At 39.5% G+C, this 17,145-nt stretch overlaps 1 protein-coding gene across 3 annotated transcripts in view; it reads left to right on the top strand.

The window, feature by feature from the left end:
• Nucleotides 1–2,768: 2,768 nt before the first annotated feature.
• The window catches only part of RMDN2 (regulator of microtubule dynamics 2), a 48,418-nt gene continuing 34,041 nt past the window's right edge, over nucleotides 2,769–17,145 (top strand). The window contains exons 1-5 of one of the 3 annotated variants that reach the window (XM_077782055.2): nucleotides 2,769–2,926; nucleotides 3,698–4,164; nucleotides 10,473–10,668; nucleotides 11,632–11,734; nucleotides 15,329–15,389. In XM_077782055.2, coding sequence (XP_077638181.1) covers nucleotides 3,710–4,164; nucleotides 10,473–10,668; nucleotides 11,632–11,734; nucleotides 15,329–15,389 — 815 coding nt within the window. In that variant the 5' untranslated portion in view covers nucleotides 2,769–2,926; nucleotides 3,698–3,709. Of the gene's footprint in view, nucleotides 2,927–3,059; nucleotides 3,211–3,277; nucleotides 4,165–10,472; nucleotides 10,669–11,631; nucleotides 11,735–15,328; nucleotides 15,390–17,145 lie in introns of those variants that run through there. The other 2 variants (XM_077782054.2, XM_085576925.1) reach the window with 2 other exon arrangements.

Below are 17,145 nucleotides of genomic sequence, written 5' to 3'. Positions count from 1 at the left end.
AGTGCTGTAAGAAGGCTGGTGCCCTATGTAGGTGTGTCAGTGTTGCAGCATTGGTGTGCTAAGTTCATTCCTTTGCATCTGGCTGGGGCCGGGGTGCTGGCCTCCTTGAAACTACTTGGAGTGGCCTTTCAATACTTCAAAAAGTCTACAAAAAAAGAGGGAAAGTGGCTTTTTACTTGGGCAAATAATGATAGGACAAGTAGGTTTAGATTAAAGAAGAGAGATTTAGATTAGATGTTAAGAAGCAATTCTTTACTCAGAGGGTGGTGAGGCACTGGGACAAGCTGCCCAGAGAAGCTGTGGATGCCCCATCCCTGGAAGTGTCCAAGGCCATGTTGGATGCAGCCTGAACAACCTGTTCTAGTGAAAGGCGTCCCTGCCCATCACAGGACAGTTGGAATTTGATGATCATGAACATGCCTTCCAACCCCAACAACTCTATGATTCTACAATTCCATGATCTTGACATATTCTGTCACAATTGGCTGAAATTAAGCTCCATGTTCAGGAGCTACTGGGTGGAGAAAGTGTCATGGTACAGCTTGTGAGAAGGACAACACACGGACAACCTGAGGGCATAAACTTTGTGTTCTTAGGAAATAAGGCTGAAAATACACTAAAAATATTTGGGGCTAACCATTTTATAACAGATGGTTGTCTGGACTTGTTTTTTAGGACTTCAGGTACAAAGTTGCTTTTGAACTAGGAAAAATTCATATGCAGAAGAATAGTGCTTTTCTAAAAGCATTTATTTCAGTTTTTTTAGAACATATGTCATATTTAGGCCAATTGAATTATGTCAAATCTAGATAAATTGATGTTTAGTTCTCCAGCTTGGAAAGCTGCTGTGTTTCAGCAAGTTTCTACATATAATCAATAACTTTTTGGGATCAGACAGGTGACCTGATTTTCACAGTTGATACATATCCAGGCAGCTGTAGATGGTAGTTCTCCTGAGACATTATTTTTTGAAAACAGTTCTCCTTGTCTAAGGCCTGCAGCCCAAGACAGTTGCTTTGGAAAATCTTCAAAAATACTCACTTAGCTTTTTGCATCCATAGTATTTTGTTTCAGCTCTGTGCTATGCTTGCCCTCCAGTTAATACTCTTTTCAAAATACTTTCCTGTTTTAATTGGCTTATAGAAAGATTTTGGCAGAATAAACTGAAAAAATATGAAAATAAAAATTAAAGGTTTTCCAACACATCTAGATTACCATTCCTGAACACTTGAAGCACTATCAGCATATGGAGATTCATGTTTTCTTGTTCAATTTTAAAACACTGAGAGATTGTGTATCTTAAAACCATTACTTATAGTGAAATTTGTTAAAATAATTGAGTTTAGTGAAGTTTCCATAAAATTAAAGAGATTTCCATCCTTTGTTTAAAAATTTCTAATTACAAACAGATTATACATTTTGTTATTATTATATTGTAACTGGGAAACCTGCAAAATACTGAAACAGTACTCACTTTTTCATTCTAACAAATTTCTACCTTTGTCTCAGATTGTAGTTTGGTCTCATAAGGGTAATTTCATCCTCGGGATCTTAATGAAGAATTAGTTTAGAGCTGTAGTTGGTTTAAACAATTCTTTGATGATAAATAGACATTACACTGATTTACAATTGCTAATTTGTACTAAGACTGAAAAATCTTCTGTTCTTGGTACCTGTTTTAGGTACCTGTTTTTGTCTTGAACAGCACTCTGCTCACTTTTTAAAGGCAATTAGTATGTTTTTTAAGAATTGTGTTTCTTTGTTTCTGATTGATATGGTTGAGGACAATTTCAGCTGCTAAAAAGCTTCTTCCATTGCACAGACACAGTGGTTTCCATGATGGTTGCCTTAAGCCCTCACACAGAAGAACATGAGTTTTATGCCTGTAAATTCTGGTAGGATGTCATGCAGAGGCTCTCCACAAGCCTTCAGGAAGATGAATGGTCAGAGCAGGTTGTCCGTGGTGATCCTTCTTCCATCCAAGGCCAGAAACAGGAGCCAGATCCTTTTGTCATAAAGGGCAAAGCAGAGTCTTGTGATAGTCACCAATAAAAGTGATCTCAGATGGGGCACAGGAGCAATACCCCCCACACTCTGATAAATCCAAGTTCTGCCCCTCTACTCTGCTCTGGTGAGATTCCACCTGCAGTGCTGCATCCACCTCTGGGGTCCCCAACACAGGACACTGATCTGTTGGAATGAGTCCAGATGAGGAAAACCAGGTTAAACCGAGGGATGGAGCACCTCTCCTATGAAAAAATGCTGAGAGAACTGGGATTGTTCAGCCTGGAAAAGAGAAGGCTTTGTTGTGAGCTAATTGTGGCCTTCCAGCACCTGAAGGGAACTTTGAGGAAAGATGGGGCAATACCATTTACAAGAACATGGAGTGACATGATAAGGGAAAGTGGGTTCAGATTGAAGAATAAATTTAGATTATGCATTAGTATAAAATTCTTTACTGTGAGGATGGTGAGGCACTGGGACAGATTGCCCAGGGAAGCTGAGGGTGCCCCAAGCCTGAAAGTGTTTATGGCCAAGTTGGATGGGACTTTGAGCAACCTGATCTAGTTGCTCTAGCAGGAAGGTCTCCCTGCTCATGGCAGGAGGGCTGGAACTAGATGACCTTTAAGGTTCCCTTCCACCCTAATCCATTATATGGTTCTATGGTAAGTTCCTCCAGACTTCGGGCAATCTGTAATGCACTGGTGAAATCAGTTTTGGGCCCTTAGATGCCTTAAATTGCAATGAAGCTTTCGTGCCGGGACTGCCCGTCTTCCTGACAACGGGGCGGGGTTTCTCCGTGATTTTACAGCTTCAGGTCTCCACCAATGCAGTGGAAACACAATTTCTCTGTGGCCTAGAAGTAGCAAAAGGTTATATCGGTGAAATCGAGCGGCCACCAGACTGAGGACAGACACACGAACAGGTACGCTTGCTCTAGAACGGCGTATTTCGAGTCAGGTGCGTGGCAGGTGCAGCCAGCCCGCCGGGACTCCCAGCGATGCGGGGACCCCTCCTGCGGCGGGCAGCGCGCGGCAGCCGGGCGGCGCGGCCCAGGCCCGGCCCCGGCCCGGCCCCCTCGATCCGGGTATCGCCACCCCGGGGCGGCTCCGCCGCCGCCCCCTGTGCCACGGCGGGAGAGCTGCGGGCTCTTGGGCCGGACGCGCTGCTGCTCCCGGCTTGCCCCGGCCCGGCGCGGCCCGGCCATACGTACGTTCCGGGGGCGGCGCTGGGCCCGGGGCCGGCGCTGCCGGGGCGGCTGGGGCCGGGTCCGGGGCTGGGGCGGCTGCGGGGCTGGGGCAGGGGCAGGAGCCGAACGCGGGGCTCTGGCAGCCTCTCGGTGGGCAGGGGCTGGGGGACCGGCGTGACGCCCCTCCGGCCTGACAGCTGGGTTTCCGCCTCTGCAGTGGCGGAAAATCCGATTATATGAGTTTCTCGCATTAAAACAAACAAATTCCTGGATGCTGGGACGGTTAAGAGTGAAGGCTGCAGTCCTGCCCACGTGCCAGCGCCCCTTACACCCCCAAACCCACTTTGGGCTTGTTTTTGCTGCCTCGCGTTGCAGAACCTGCAAAAAGTGTAACTTTGTGTCTGCAGTTCTTCTGCCTTATGCTTTCCTGATTTCAGAGTGGAGTAAATCTCTTGTGTAGAGCAGGGGGAAGCATCTTAAACTGTTGTTGTTTTCTTATAATTCTAGGAGTGTGCAGAAATGTCTCCCTTCGAAAATAAAGGACTAATACTGGGCATAATGGCAGGGACTGCTGGATTAAGCCTGGTGCTGGTTTGGTACCACAAGAACCGAAAGCCCGCTGCAGCTGTGTGTGTTCGTGCGTTCCAGGATATAGGTAACAGAATTAATTCTGTGGGCTTGCCAAATGAGGCTCCTAATGAGCAAGGAGCAGTAATGGTTTTACATGGAAGGCAGCTGCAGATACTGGAAAAATTGAATGGGCTGCTACTAAGCGTGGATGAACTGAAGAGAGAGGTGGAATGTCTGAAAGAAGCTATTCCAAAACTTGAAGAACTTGTTCGAAATGAGCTTCAAGGAAAGGGTGGTGTTCAGAGAGTTAGCCCATCACACAGAGCAACAAGGCGGAGAAAAGCAGAGACAACTGCTAGTACAAGAGAAACTACCAGCTCTGAGGAGGCAGAAAGTGAAGGAGGGTGAGTTAATAATAACTTGTATATTCTACTGTACACGTGCAGTACAAGTTGCATCATTACCTATGTGAAACTGTAAACAGGAGCCCTTTAAACGTTTGTTTCAGATTTTATACTTCTGGAAAAGTAAATACAAATGCTCAGATTAAGGGTTTTTAGATCAGTGAAGACTCTTGGTGGCCATCTCTGAGTCTGCACTATGGCTGAAGTTGGTTTAATGCCAGGCATAATACAGATTTTTTTTTTTGAGAGTGTGTTTGGTAACACTGATGCAGTATTGCTACATAGCTATGCAATGAGAGGCAAAGTTCAGAATAATGGTGTAATTTTAAAAGTTCTCCTAGTGTGTCTTTAACAGAGTTAGTTCAAACTGTACAAATGCTCATGTGCTTTTCCTGATAATTGTTTTTTATCAGCCTCACGGATGAGTTATTACAGTGTTCTGCCTAGAAGCATTGCATACTGTGGAAGCTACATCTGCGCAGAACCTCTGTACAAGTGGCAATGCTTATGTATATGTGCAGTTGCATACACTTTCTGGTGGCTCAAAAAATGACCATGAGGAATTTAGGGTACTGACTCAGTCCGGTAGAAAGTTCCTAGTTTTGATCGCATCTTGTAGTTAATGGGGTCTTTTAGTCTCATGAGTTGAGGAACACGCTGGGGGATGATATGTACCAGGAGTCCAGGAGAGGCACTATATTTTTGTCTTGACATTAGTCTCCTGTAATTACAACTTTGTTTTGGTATAATCAGATTAGATACTTACATGCAATTTACTAATACTATGTTTATAGCAACTGAGTGTTTTGAGCTATTTCTCAGAGTGTCTTACACGTCTGTGTAGGCAGCATTATGTCTGTAAATTGCTCATCTTATGTCACCTTTTCTCTTTAAAAATACTTTAACTAACTGTAATATTCTAAAGACAGCTAAGATGTTGCATATTAATGGAATGCTATATTTAAGTTTTTCCACGTTCATTTTCAGTTCCTGCGAGCAGAATTTCTTTTTGTGTTACATCCCAGCCCACATGGTTCACAAGACTTATATTGTGATACCATATTTTAAGACCTGTCAGTTCTATTATGAACCAGTTCCTTATTTTAGGTATTCAGGATTGGCATAAGTATTCAATGACATTCCTCCTTCATCTGGTGTGGGACCATCCTGGTTCTTTTAGTTTCTTAGAGTATTTCATCCACTGGTTAGTTTACAGAGGCCTTCATGTTACAAATAAAATATTCAGAGATGCAGATAAGGCAAAGGGACCAGTTTATGAATTACTAAGTCCACAGACGCAATGCAGGGGTTATTCCCTGTGTAGCATTTGAGAAAATGCTGTTTTCTGATCAGGAGTGATATGTTGCTCTTTGAAAAGAAGACAAGGAAACTTGCGTGCTCAGGTTCTTCTGTGTGACAAAGAAGCTGATGCGGTGAGCCAATACAAGTGATTACAGTGTGCAAGAACATTGAATGTGTCCTTAAGAGAGGCCTTCTCTGACAACTATTTGTGTACAGTCAGATGCAAGGAAAATAATTCAAGGTTACAGTTAGCATTAGTCATTTGGCTATGTTCTTTCCCAATGCTGTTTTTCAATCCCTTATGAAAAGAGGTGGGCTTTTTTCCTATTAACACCTTGCACTTGATGTGTTTGTTTTTCATATCTTTTTTAAATGTGAGATAATTTATTTTAATTTAAGTAAATAGTGGTTTTTTTTCGTACTCTTGCAAATAGGTTGTTAATCCTAATGTGTACAATTGCAATATATATATGTGTGTATATATATATATATATATATATATATATTTTTTTTTTTTTTCCGAGGTCTTCTGTAACTTTAATGACTGGTGCATGGCCAGGAGGGTCAGCAGCAACACTTGGGTTTTTTCCAGTTACTCTACATCACTACTTCATATGCTGTAGGCATTACACCATGTGCATTGTTTTATACTCTTCTGTGGCTCATTCCACACAATGGTGCATTCAGGTGCTTGTTTGTGCACTACAGAAAAAAAATTTGCTCTTTGTTACTTATAAAATGTTTTTCACCTTTCTGTACTCCCATATAAAGTGCATTGTGTTTCACTCCCTCAGCAGTAATTTCATGATCTAGAAGACAGGATTTTGCTTGAGTTAAGCACTTCTGTTTTGAGTTGACAAATGGGTAGGTGCTGGGAATTGACAGATAAACTAATCTGAAGAGTTTTTTGGATTTGTGCTGGATGACTACATTGGTTTCAGGTTTGTAAACTTCTTCCAGAAAAGCATTTAGTACTACCTAGCTTTTTCATTAAATATTGGAAGCTGACAGTGTCTGATAAGGCCCTCACTGCCTTGATCTGCTCTGAGCATGTTTTCAATGTCATTGTTGGTATTCAACACCTTGGGAAGAGAAGCTTTCTGTTTTGTCTTTCAAAAATTATGTATTTCTGTGTTTTAATAAATGAGCTGTATTTTTACATGATGACAGTCTGAATGGAAGGTGTGCTGAATGGATGAGAGATTAAGTTGTAAAGAGTCTGTGGTTTCTAGTCTGTGCTTTTCTGTATTATATTTTTTTTTGTTTGTTTGTTTCAGTTCTGTTAATGTCCTGGTGAAAACTTCAATGTTTAACATTTGAGAATGTATAACAAACACTCATTTATGTACAAATACAATAAATTGTGTCCAGATGATCGCCTGGAATGGAGCATGTCAGTGAATTCTCTTCTTTGTGATTTTCAAGCTGTTTCCTCCCTGATTATGACAGTAATGAACCCTGGACATCAGTGTCATTTTGGCCCCTGTTTTCAGCTGACCCAGCATTCAAGCTCTTCAAATTGCATTTGGCATCAGGCACCAGAAAGATTCTCTGCAGTTAATTTTTTTCTGACAGATGTTCTATTTATAATTTTTCCTTTAAATAGTTTAGTCAGGGAAAGGAATTTCCCTTGCCTGCTTCTGAGTGTCACTTCACTTAGCATTTTCTAATTTATTTTGCTGTTCATTTCTTTTAAATGAAACCTTCAGTTAGCTTAAGAATCCAGTTTGCCAAACCTTTCCTTGAAAGCCACTTATCATTACTGATGGATATGCACTTGCTGGATCATAGTGCACTGTGCATTTGTACGGTGCAAATTTGATCCAGATCCATCTGTGACGTAAAATCACCTTTCTGTGGAAGTAGCCAGAGCAGATGAGAGGGTGTTTGTGTCAGCTTGTGCTCTTCTAAATTGGCAGGGAGACGAGAGATGATATTTGATCTGTTAAAAGCTGAAGTGTTATGAACAAATGATACCTGGTTAGGCCCAGTGTCTGCCAATTTACAGACACCCCAACACAGTTTTTGAACCACCACTGTGTTTATACCAGAGGGGTGTTTTATACTATGTACCTTGCTTTGATCTGGTTCTGCGTGCTGGGATTTATTGAACTGCTTAGCCGCAGTGAGGTGAGTCTCCAGCACAGTTTCTGTTTGTTCTTTGAACTTTGAACAGTCCATTCTGATGCAACTGAGTCCTGTTGGTTGATCATTGCTCCTCACATTCTTATCACTGTTTTTCTCTTGTATTTAAAATCTATCAGTAATAAAGGTGAAAACAAGTTGGCACTGACTCTGGGCATTTTTTAAACATTCTTCAATTTTTTAAAATATTGTTCAATGTGTTTATCACTTGTAAATAATTTTTCTGTTTATTGTCTGATAAAACTTCTTGCAGGAAAATATCAGGTAAAATTGCATATTTCTGTTGTATGAAATATTTGTAAAACAAACCATAATTACTATTCCTTGTTTTCTGTTTATGTCTTTTTTGGAGTAGTGTTATCAGTCCCTAAAGTCCTGGAGTTTTTGATCTGTGTTAAGAAGAATCTTTATTTCTGTTTGTGTTGGTACTGATTTTAGGGCTTTAGAATGAGTAGATGTGTAAGACTGTTAGCTGCTTTGTTGAAGTCAGATATAGCCCAACAAGTAAATTGAAGTTTATGACATTCTAATCAATGTTTAAGAGGGTCTGTTCCACATTTAAATACTTTGAGGGTTCATAAAGCAGGTAACTAGAGGAGGTAGGAGAGAATTTGCAAGTACAGTGGAGATGAGAGGGAATGGGTAAGACATGACCCTGCTATTTCTGCTGTTTTGTATTTAGACCCTTATCGGTTTATATGGTCTATTACATAGTGACCTACTTCACACTTTTTCCATGAGTCTCCCAATAAATATATGACTTACCTGATGTCATGTGAATTTATTTGATGTTTTGTCATGACATTTGATATAGTGCTGCTGGAAATCTGCTGCGCTTGTTTGGACTGACAGCCCAATGGGCTTGGGTGTCAACCCTACCTTCTATTTGTCATCTGGCCATTGTATTTTTGCTGGGAGAATAGCATTTTCTAATATTTATTTTTATCTGTTATCTGACACAGGAACAGTAGTGATCATAGAAATTTTAGCAGATGTTTATGCAGCAAAGGTAAAGAATACAGCAACAGCACTGACTTCCTAACACCGTTTCCTCACTTTCATATCTATCTGATTAGGTAGCATTTGATGCAGTTCCCAATTTCCTGTAACTAAGGATATTGTCTTTACTGCTTAGTTGTTGCTCTTTTATGTTATCTAGTGCCCTTATTTCAGGTTGGGAATTTCCCAGATCCTCATGTGCATTTATCTTTTAACTAGGGGAATGGAGCATCTAAACCATATGAGGAAAGATACTTTCCAAACATATTTCACATCATAGAGTTTTGTATTGGAGCTAAAAGGTTGTCTCACTCCCCAGGAACTCCCTTATACATTTGATTAAGTTGGGGTTCTTACAAATGCAGTCATGATATATTTCTGTGCCCACTTCAAAATAACTATGAAAGAACAATATGCTGGCTTTTAAAACATGCTTCAGAAAATGAAAGTAAGTGTTCATTGACTGAATATAGTCTCTGCAAGATACAGCATAGTATGTATCATCAATTTCAGCATCGTCAAGATTATGTAAAACAAATCTGTAGAAACATGTGAGGTTTCCTATCTTTGTTTTCCTCAATTATAGTTTTCAGTTTGAACATGTACACATGATCTGTGTATATATTTTACCCAAATGCATTTTTGACTCTTCTTTCCAGTGCCACTGGGTTAATTTTGCAGCAAGACTGTTGTGCCACATCTAGTGCTTCAGTAGCTCCATAAGCATTTGTACTTGTTCATTTACAGGCTGGAAGTGTATCTGCTCTCATCTGTTATAACAGATACACTCATCTGTTTTGAAACCAACATATTGTAAATAGAATATTTGAAAGCCACAGTTAATACCTTCATTTTGACTGCTAACATTTTGTCTTGGCTATATTTCTGAAAAAAAGGAAATAGATTTTTTTTTTAATATTCTGACTGTTATGGTCTACTTTGATTATTCAGTTACTTAATGTGTGTACTACATTCCATGCTTTTTGTATTCATAGTAACCATTTAGAAAATCTCTGAACCTGCAGCTGATAGGTTTACAATATTACTCCTCCCCAGAACAATATTTTCAAAAGTGGAAATGCAGATGATCAAGCTTCTCTGTCCATTTTTAGTACAGAAGCAAAAGGCTGCTTTTAAAAAACGTTGCCATCAGCTACTCCTTTTTTAAATCAGAGTACCCTAAGGTATTCTCAGCACTTTGGACAGTAAGGCCACTTGTTTATCTCTGTGTGATATTTATGCTTTTGCAAATATTTCTTTGCCCTTGACTGCCTTGTGCTGAGTTATGCACTAAGCATCATGAATCAATATAAGCTCTTTTCCAGTTTCAGATACTCTGAACTTTGGAATGCTCAGAAGAAATAAGGAATTTATAACAATGGTGCTATTTTTATAGGCTTGTATTTAGGTCTTAAAAGTGTTTAAGAAAATATTGTGTAAATGATTGTTATAGCACTTATATTTTGGTTAGTAAGCTCATTCCTTGTTCAAAAATAAGGAAATTGAGGTTAAGAGTTGAAGAGGCCTATTCAGGGTTACAGAGCATGTCTTAAAACACATTAATGATTTCAAGTGTTCTGTGTTAGAAGCACAAGGGTGTTTCTAATAATGTATCTGCATTTTTTTAATGGAGTATTAGGCAGCAGTATAATTATTTACCTGTTATGTTTGGAATATGACTGTGCTGTCCCTTTGAAGATAAAGGTTTTGTAATAATAACAAAAAGCTTGATACCCTTAATAAAAAATCCTTTAAAGTTGGACAACCAGGATAAATTGTACTCTGAAATGTTGGCTTTTTAATTTAACAATGCCCTTTTTTTTTCTTAATTAAAAAATGGTTACTATTTTCTGTGATTTTAGTTACCTTACTGCTCATACTGATTCTGAAGGAGACTCGGAGGAAGAAAAGAGATGTATGAAATCACCTGATGCTGTGGTAAAATCAGAAGAAGATGAAGACTTACTTAATTTTTTACAGAAGGTGGACAATTTGCACAAGGGTTCAGAAGATGATAAAAAGGAGGGCTTCAGTCTGCTGCTTGAGAAAAATGACAAGGTATTATGGGTAGACTTAACATTATGTTGCTACTAACTTACACTGCTTTTGAGACCTAAATACCCTGCTTTTGAGAACTAAATGTAAGCTTTAAAATGCACATAGAAATGGACTATGAAATTTCAAGCATATTTTTAAAATACAGTCAAAAAGCAGCATTTCAAAGTGGTGTCGATATTCATGTTGTGTGGACATAGGAGTTCTCCTATTTTATATCCCATTCTAATTCGATAATTTAAGGCTTTGTTTGACAAAGGGATTCTTCCATAAAACAAATAAAAATAATGGGCTTTTTTCAACGTAAATTATACTTACTTCTGCTGGTTTTAGAATACTCTGTGTGAGAAAATCCTGTAGAAGTAGTAACCAGACCTACTGTTCTCAAACTGTGAGCATCTAGTCTGCTCATACCTTTCTAATACCATTCATGTGAATTTTTTCTTTGACTTTACTGGGCCTATATATAACTCCAGATAAAATTTAAAGGTAGTTTGATGTGCATTGCTCAATTCAGTGTACTATTTTATTCTCATTTGGCATGCATTAGTTCTGATTGTATTTTCATCTGAATATTGGAATACCAAGGAAGGTAAATGAGATATTGTGAGTGTGGTGCTTATGGCTTCCCTAAAGAAAATATGCATCACTTTGTTCAGGGATTTGTTGTGCTTTGCTGGATTACCTTGTAAATGTTTATATTAAAAGAAATTTAAAATGATTTATAAAATAAAACCTCTTTAGACAGTGCAGGGTATTTCCGAAAGCTGTATTCTCTTTTGTCCATGGGGGATTGGTCAATTGGTTCTCACATGAACTAAAAGTAGCACGTAGAAAGATGGAAAATTAACAAAAAAATGCCCTCTTCTTTACTTGCTTTAAGCATGTTATTTTAAGCATTGTGAAAGTAAACTGTTTAAATGACATTCTCATCAGTTTAATTATGTAGCTGACCTCTACTTTCAGTATGGAAACTCTGTGGACTTTCTTTGGAGGCTTGCACGTGCTTATGGGGATCTGTTTGAGATGACTACTGATGCTGAGGAGAAGAGGAAATATGTAACTGATGGTAAGAGGAAAAATGTTTATGAAGAATGCCATATGAATGTAGTGAAACATGCTTTGAACTTTGGTTAAGTTTTCCAATATAAGGAATTTGCAATCCAATAGATGGGAGCATTTGTACTGTAATGATGTTTTGTGCAGTAAACCACCACAGTTTGCAACTTCAGTTCATTGTTTCCTCAATGAGAGATCCAAAATCAGTGGCAGAGAAGTATAATGGGTCATAATTGGAGGCTGTTGTCTCTGCAGATTGCCTTAAAATCCTGTATTTTGTTGAGAAACAGATGGATACAGAATGTCAAAACTCCCAGATGTAGTCAGCACAGTTTCTTAATTACATCTTTGGGAGAGCAAGAGGAATAAATGCTGAGGCCAGGTCAGGGTTTGTTTTTCTACTTTCCTGTGGTCAGAGAGCACTCCTGCGTATTAGCAGTCTGTTTTGTGGTGATGATGGGGATGAAACTTTGTGAATCTGGAGGAACTGTTGACCAGAAACAGAAGTGGTGTGTGACAGTTGATGTTGCTTCCAGACATCTCTTCCCATGTGTCCTGTTTGACAATTTAGTCTCTACAAGATTTTAATTTTCTTTGTCATAGCACTTTTTTTTGGTCCCTTTTAAGAGCATTGCCCTTCCTTTCATTGTCTGGATGGATATCGGCTAGAGGAGCAATATGTTTCCCTTTTTATTTTGGGCCTTATTTTTATTATATTAAAACCTATATCTCTATACTGTGTCACTCTCCTCCAGTCAAGGCACTGTTTTTAAAATAATCCTTTTTGCCTTTATCTTGGAGTACTTCTCTCTTCCTTTTGTCTCGCCATTGCCCCTTCCTTTTTTGCTGCACCAAAGCAGGTTTTCTAAGTGTAACCCAAGTTTGGGTTATTTTGTCTTTTGTGGCACCTCTCATTGACTTTTTATTGTGTTGGCAGTGACAATGTCACTGACAAAGCAGTTTCAGCTGTCTTTTGTCATCCTTTAAGGCAGTATGATGCCTTCATGCTGTTGTAACATATTCCACAGACAACCTCAGTTTGTTAAAGGTCATTCCTTTTCCCAATCCTTTGTTATCTAAATGCTCCTGAAAACTTGCACTGTCTTAGCAACATAATTGATACTGTCTTTGCTTTAGTAGCACTTGGCTTTGTACATAAATCCTACAGTGCAATGAGGATTATGACACAAAGTAAATGAAAACAATAAATTCTGTTGCTGCAGTTTTTGCTTTTACCAGTGACTGGACTTGAAGCTGGCTAGGATTGTGGGGGACAATAAAGACTTTTTAAAAATGTATTAATGGCATTAGGCAGTGTAAAAATAACATCAACCCATTACAGGATGAAGGTGGTCCTCTCACAGACGGGGACATGGACAAGGCAGAGATATTTAACGTATTCTTTGCCTCTGTCTTCAACATGGATAATGGAGCAAGGGGTTATCAGTGCTCTGAGCTGGAGTACCATGGCTGCAAAGAATGACCAGTTCCCCATCAACCTGGAAGTTGTGTAGGATATGCTGCTTCAGCTGGATTCCTAAAAATCTGTGGGGCCTGATGGGATTCATCCAACAATCCTCAAAGAGCTAGTTGGAGTCATCTCAAAATCTCTCCTGGTGGTTTTTGAGCAGTCTTGGGAATCTGAAGAGGTCCAGCTGACTAAAAGCTGTCTGACATTGTCCTGATTTTCAAAAAGGGCAAGAAGGACGACCCTGGCAACTATGGGGCTATCAGTCTCACTTCAGTGCCTGGTGAAGTTATGGAGCAGATTATTCTGGGTGGTATAGAAAAACGTCTGGAAGACAATGCAGTCACTAGTCACAGCCAGCACAGCTTCATGAGAGGAAGGTCCTGCTTATCAAACCTGATTTCCATTTATGACAAAGTACCCCACCTAACTGATCAAGGGAAGCCAGTTGATATAATATTTTTGAATATCACTAAAGCTTTGTATACTGTCTCTCACAAGATCTTTCTGGACAGAATGTCCAGCACCCAGCTGGATAAACACATCATGGGATGGGTAAGCAACTGGCTCACGGGTCAGGCACAAAGGGTTATGGTGAATGGGGTGACATTAGACCAGAGACCTGTCACTAGGAGGGTTCCACTGGGCTCCATTCTCAGCCCTGTGCATTTCGACATCTTCGATATCTTTCAACTTGGGCACAGGACTGAAAGGGATACAGAGAAAGTTCACAGAGGATACAAAACTCAGAGCAGCTGTTGACTCCCTCAAGGGCAAGGAGGACCTGCAGAGAGATCTCGACAAATCAGAGGGCTGAGCAATCACCAGCTGTATGGACTTCAACAAGGGAAAGTATCCGATTCTGTACCTGGGATGGGACAACCTTGTTGGGATGCCGCATGAGGAGCAGCTGAGGTCACTTGGTCAGGTCAGCCTGGAGAAGAGGAGACTGAGGGAAAGCCTCATTGCACCTCTTATTTTCTTGTGAGGGGAAGAGAAGGGGCAGGCACTGATCTCTCCTCTGTGGTGCCCAGTGGCAGCACCCAAGGGAATGGACTGAAGTTGTGTTGGGGAGGTTTAGGATGGATATTAGGAAAAGGTTCTTCACTGGAGTATGGTTGGGCACTGGAACAGATCCCCAGGGAAGTGGTCACAGCACCAGCCTGACAGAGTTCAAGAAGCATTTGGACAATGCTGTCAGGCCCGTGGTGTGACTCTTTGGGGTGGTCCTGTGCAGAGCCAGGAATTGGATTCAATGATCCTTGTAGGTCCTTTCCAACTCAGGATAGTCTGTGATTCTGTCACTGCATGTAATCTCAGCTGATGAATGATAGCAAAAGACAGGGAGAGATGAAGAATGATGAAAGTGAGTCTTAGGTGTTGAGTAACCAGCCTAGTTTGGCTCATTTTCATGAAGTGGGGGTGGCGGCAGCCTTTTTCATCTCAGGTTTTGGAAGTGCTGCAGAGGGCTTGAGACTGCAGGAGAGATGGCAGTAGTTTCATGGTTATTTTTCATTCCACTGGGTAGGAGAACTGTGTATGCTATTCGTTGTTTTTATGAAGTTAACTTAGAATACAGAAATGTCAGTGCAGCTTAATTGGTTGCAGCTGAGACTCTGCAAACTGCAAGCATCTTGTCTGAACTTCTTACTGAGGGCATGGGTTTGATCAAATCACATACTCTCATCTTTATTCAGTTAAAAGTGGAACTTAAGGGAAGGCTTTATGCTAGAAAGGAACTTCAACTAGTTTATTCCTGTAGTCAAGGCATTGAAATGGCTTTGCTGGTCCTTATGACAGGTGCTTGTCTGACCTGCTTTTAGGGCTCTTCAGTCTTACAGACATGATGGCCTCCTCTGGCAGTCCAGTCCAATCCTTCCCTGATTTAACTGCATCTGAATTGGATTTTAAAGGAAAATACTAAAATTGCATATATAGCTTATATATACATATATGTAAGTGTATGACTATGTAAATGAAGTAAATCCAGGGTGTTACATTGTTTGTCTAAATGTTTCTAAGAACAGGAGTCAATTCCTTTGCTGCTGGACTAAATCAGATTGCTTTGTTCTTGGGAGTCACCAAAAACATAGAAGAGTACAATAAATCCTTTCATATATTGTTCTCCATTTACAGGAAAGATTAAAGCTGAAAAGGCTGTTCAGCTGGATGTTGGGAGTGCTGAGAGTCACCAGTGGTAAGTCTGAGAAAGTTTTTACAAACTTGTGTACATTTATTAAGTTCAAGGAAAAAAAAAAACAGTCTGACATCAGTTTCATATATTAGTCATTAATATTTTTTCATAGTTTTATGAAACTCCATTATCACCACTTGCTGCTAAAAATTACATTGAAATACTCTGTGAAGCATTTACTTTAGCATGTGAAACAACTCAATAACCATACTTCAATAAGTACTAAGAAATGTACTTAAGAGTATTTGCTTAAGCTACTATTTAAGTTGCTCAGAGAAGCCATAGTTTTCCATTTACCTTCCCTTTCAACAATTCACCAGATAATGTAATTTGACCTTGAATTTTGTCTGTTCCTTTTCTTGTAAGTCTAAATTGTGATAATTAAAAATAGACATAGAGGACTATGGAAATTTGAATTATCTTCTCAATTTTTCTTTTATTATACAGTTTTTCTCCAAGCGTGACTCTTAGTTTAGTTTTGTAGACCTTGCCAGAACTAACAAACTCTGGAAATGTAAACTTTTTTTATCAAATCAACATTATCAGGTAAAAGATAATTCTGCTGAGTTCTAGCTGATAGTTCCTCAGCTTAGTATTTTATTAGTAAATTTTACTGAGCTCCTGATTTCTTTTCTAATATTATTAACTTTTTCTTTCCATTTTGGTTTCTACATTCTTCATTAATTTTGTCTTTGTACTTGTGGGATGGGATTTCACCAAACTTCTGCATATCTAAACCAAATACTTTTACCCCAGTTTCCTTTCACATTCTAAAGGAAATATCCACTTCTGGAGTGCAGTTCACTGGAGTAAATTTTGCTTATTTAGTCTTGCATGAGGGTGAGATGAGTTTCTCCTGGGGCTCAGTTGACAACATCTCCATTGACAACAAAGGGAGCACATGTCAGCTATCTCAGGTTTAGACACTTGATTAGACACAGACATTGTCATTTAATTAGGTAATTCTCTGTCTTGCTTTCTCTCTTTCTGGAAGCAATTTAAAGCCATTTCTGCCCTTTGCTTGACCACAGTCATGGCCACTTCCTCAGGGTAATGCTGGTATACCCCTCTCAGCTAGAACTCTGTGTATAAACAACCACAAAATCACATTTAAGTATGAATCTCACCCCTCCTTTCCCCCTCAGCCCACAAGACTGACAAAATATCCTAGTAGAAATACAGCTTCACTGGCAGAGACTATGCTGATAAACCCTTACATATTGTTCAGGGAGATGTAGGTGGTCTGCTGGACTTCACATGTGAGATCCTGTCCTGGCAGGAACATCTAGCAGGGGAAGAGTTATGAGTGTATGGAAATGTGTTCCAGAGGTTAGCTCAGAAAGCCAGATTTAAGAGGAAAATCTTACATTTTTTAAACTACTGCTTCTTGTAACAGGCAGTGGATTTTTGTATGGTTTACAGTTTTCATCCTTCATGTATCTGGGTTGCAAGTGAGCATGAGGTTTTTATCAGTTATTGTTCAACTGATGTCTTTCTAGAGGTATAGATAGACATTATAGATTAAAATAGTTCACTGTAATTTTTTTAATATATTATCTGCTTGTCTTTCTTTTCTGACATATTTCTGACTTGCTGCATGATTTTTAAAGTGTGATATAAGTGTAAGGGTTGTGCCAATCTAATTGAGGCTCTAAATACTGGGCATAATGGGCTTCCATGCTCCAGAGGGATGTTGGTATATTTTTGTTTAGCATAACAATAGTGGTTCTATCTATGGTCCCAGTAGATACTTTTGTGC

This window comes from Lonchura striata, chromosome 3, assembly GCF_050655825.1.
Source record: "Lonchura striata isolate lonStrDom1 chromosome 3, ASM5065582v1, whole genome shotgun sequence".
NCBI lineage: Eukaryota > Metazoa > Chordata > Aves > Passeriformes > Estrildidae > Lonchura > Lonchura striata.
This window is presented reverse-complemented; position numbering and strand designations above follow the sequence as displayed.